At 44.2% G+C, this 3,503-nt stretch overlaps 1 protein-coding gene across 1 annotated transcript in view; it reads right to left on the bottom strand.

The window, feature by feature from the left end:
- Positions 1-2,663, bottom strand: part of syne1a (spectrin repeat containing, nuclear envelope 1a) — a gene marked incomplete at its 5' end in the record, with an annotated part of 228,874 nt that extends 226,211 nt beyond the window's left edge. Inside the window, 1 exon segment of the mRNA XM_084314285.1 lies at positions 2,628-2,663. Coding sequence (XP_084170411.1) covers positions 2,628-2,663 — 36 coding nt within the window.
- Between the last annotated feature and the right edge of the window lie 840 nt (positions 2,664-3,503).

Below are 3,503 nucleotides of genomic sequence, written 5' to 3'. Positions count from 1 at the left end.
GTGACTGGAGTCCTTAATGATTCTCTTAGCCTTGCCCCTGCAACGCTTGTTGTAAATGTTCTGGAGGGTGGGGAGCCCCCCTCCAATTGTGCGTTCGGCTGAACGTGGTCACTCTTTGTAGTCTGCTTCGGTCTTGTGCAGTGCTATTTCCAAACCAGGAGGTGATGTTGCCACATAAAGTAACATATAGTACACTATAAACATAAAGTAACATATGGACCAGTATACAGGACTATATACAATGTAGACAGTAGCTAACAAAAAAGTGAATGTATGAGTGAATGTAAATATAGAGGTAAACGAGAACTTAGTGCAAAACATTTAGCAGCAGTGGTACATAGTAAGTATGAATAATAAATAACGGCAGTAAAATACAATAAAACTGTGACCAGTGTCACATAACGTGTGGGTGGCCAGAATTAAAATGCATTGGTGTGGCCTAAAGTCAGACAACATGCCTGCTAATGCGTTCCACATCATTCTCTTTTTTTTTGTAAAGCAACTGGTAATTTCAGTTTACATTTTATTGATTTACTCAATTTATTTTGTATCTAATTTATGGACTGGAGGTGATTTGATTGTGGTTCCTGTAGAACTCTAATGGATAGAAAGGGGCCTTCCTGGGTCGCCAGGTAACTTCCTGCCGTTGGACCTGATTGCTTCCATAGCGTTTTAATAATAACGCTGTCATGGGAACGAACGTTGGTTCATGAAAGGACAGAGGGGGATGTTCAAGCCAGCCGCCAGTGGAATAGTTCATCCAATTGACCGTATTCACACGGCGGCAATTTTGAAACTTATGTCATGCTCAGGTTGGGATTCCTTTCCACCCTGTTCCCACCTTGGAATCCCAACCTGAGCACGACATAAGAGCAAAATGGCCACCGTGTGAATACGGTCAATTGTCGCCTTCGACCGTTGAACACGTCAACCTCTCAGGCGCCAAACCAACTCTGTGTCGGCCATTTGGAAGTGTACCAGCCAAACGACCCTTCAGTGAAATAGATTTGAATAAACATGGCCATTCTATCAACAGCAATTCTATGGGTGGTTCCTTTTAGCCATAGAGATCTCTCTGTTTGGTCGCTTACGTTGTCTATACTTCCTCTGCCTGCCTGTTGGTTGAATTAGACAGGAGTTGCTTCCCTGGCAATTCTCCTCTCCACGTGTCTACTTACCCTTTGACCTGGGACCTGACGTTGCCATAGCGACACTGATTGACTCATATTTGTCTTCAGAAATGTGTATTCTTCAGAGATGTCTGATGAGTAGAGGGCAGAAGACAAAGCATGTCTCTCCCAGGAACTCACACCCAGCTGCAGTCCTGGGAGTCCTGACTTCCTATACAGGACATCTGTACACTACAAGATAACACTATGAAAAGAAATGTGGAGGATGAGAGAGAGAGAGAGAGAGAGCGAGGAGACATTCCATATTTAACAGCGTGTGGGATATCCTTATTATCCTTCTCACAGTATTCCGTAAAGTCAGAGAAGGTAAAGTCAGAGAGAGAGAGAGAGAGAGAGAGAGAGAGAGAGAGAGAGAGAGAGAGAGAGAGAGAGAGAGAGAGAGAGAGAGAGAGAGAAGAGAGAGGAGAGAAACAGAAGAGAGAGAGAGAGAGTTAAGAGAGAAACAGAGAGGGAGAGAAAGAGAGAGATTTAGAAAAAGAGAGAAAAAGAAAGAAAGATAAATATATATAGAGGGAGAGAGAGAGAGAGAGAGAGAGAGAGAAAGGGAAATAGATCAAATTAATGAAAGAAATAAACAGACAAAGAGCAGGAGAGAGAGAGAGCGAGAGAGAGCGAGAGAGAGAGAGAGAGAGAGAGAGAGAGAGAGAGAGAGAGAGAGAGAGAGAGAGAGGGATGTGATGGAGGCAGGGTCTCACAGGGAGGCAGAGAACGTGCCCTTGGCAGTGTGGATGATTAGGGCACCATAGGTACCTGAGGTCTTTAATTCGTGGCCTTAAGGTAGGTGATTAATCGTTAGCATTAGTGGGGAGGAGAGATAAGACATCTTATGAGGGGGGCTTCTCCATGTTCTCCCCTCTCACTGCCGTGCCCCTCCCCCGTACTTTAACCACTCCACAGGTTCAACAAAAGAAGTCTCGAGCTCCTCCGACAAAGGAGAGAGGAAGTGTGAGAGCAGGTGATTTACAGGAGATGATTAATGACTAGCATTAGCCTCGGTAGTTCAGTGAGTAACTCACCAGTTACAGACAACCTATAAACCTATAAACCTACAAAGAACCGTCATACATCCTTTTTGTGAGATCTTCATTATTAATCTTTTCGCCTCTCAAACAGATCGGGGATGCACTCGTGATTTCTGCACTCACGTCATAATCCAATTTATAGTTGTTTGTGATTCTATGTTTCCAACATGTCATAGGTTACTGTTAATCAGAGTTGCGTACTTAACCAGTTGAACCAACATTATCTTTTAGCCTGTATTGTACCATGTGAATGTTGCCTGAGAGAAGGTATGATTTAGGTGTTTCGGCTGCCAGGACTGGAGTGCCTTTTTAGGTTTTGCTCTGCGTGGCTGAAGGGGGGGGGTTGGCTGCGAGAGAGTTGGCACTCATTCTCCATTTTGACAAACCCTCTCAAAGGAGGTTGGAGCTTAATTACGGAGGGGCCCGTGTGAGTGAGCTGCACAAGCCTCATCATGGGTTCACAGGCAAACAGCTTCACCACAGTAATCAAGTAGAGCCAAGTGTTCCTAGAGATTACAGCCACCAGGAAAGTGAATCTCCACGGGCCATTGTAAACAACTCACTGCCTCTCATACCAGTCTAGCCCTAATTCCTCGAAACTGTCGGTTTGAATTCTCTCTCTCTCTCTCTCTCTCTCTCTCTCTCTCTCTCTCTCTCTCTCTCTCCTCTCTCTCTCTCTCTCTCTCTCTCTCTCTCGCTCTCTTCTCTCTCTCTTATATGTGTCTTTCCCTATCTGGTTCTTTCTTTCTCTTTCTCTTTCTGCATATGTCTCTTTATCTCCCACTATGTCTCACTCACATCACTCACTCACTCACTCACTCTCACTCACTCACTCACTCACTCACTCACTCACTCACTCACTCACTCCACTCACTCACTCACTATCTCACTCTTTTTCCACGTTCACTTTTACAGTAACAATTCTTTCCATTGCATTTCCGGTAGCTCAGTGGGTAGAGCCAGGCACCAGCCATGTCAGGGTAAAGTGTTTGATTCTCACAGGGGCCAACCATACTTCTACATACTTCTTCTCTCTTACCCATCATCCCAGAACAACAATTATCTCCATTTAGCCTCCTCTTCTTCTACTACTTCTTCTACTTCTTCCTCTTCTCCTTATTTTTCTTTCTTCTCCTTCTTCTCCTTCTTCTCCTTCTTCTTTTTCTTCTAATTCTCCCTTTTCTTCTTCTCCCTTCTTTTACTTCTTCTCCTTGTCCTTCTTCTCCCCTTTCTTCTTCTTCTTCTTCTTCTTCTTCTTCTTCTTCTTCTTCTTCTTCCTTCTTCTTCTTCT

This window comes from Notolepis coatsorum (assembly GCF_963971535.1).
Source record: "Notolepis coatsorum genome assembly, chromosome: 5".
Classification (NCBI taxonomy): Eukaryota; Metazoa; Chordata; class Actinopteri; order Aulopiformes; family Paralepididae; genus Notolepis; species Notolepis coatsorum.
Note: the sequence above shows the minus strand (reverse complement) of the source record. Positions and strands in the feature narration are given on the sequence as shown.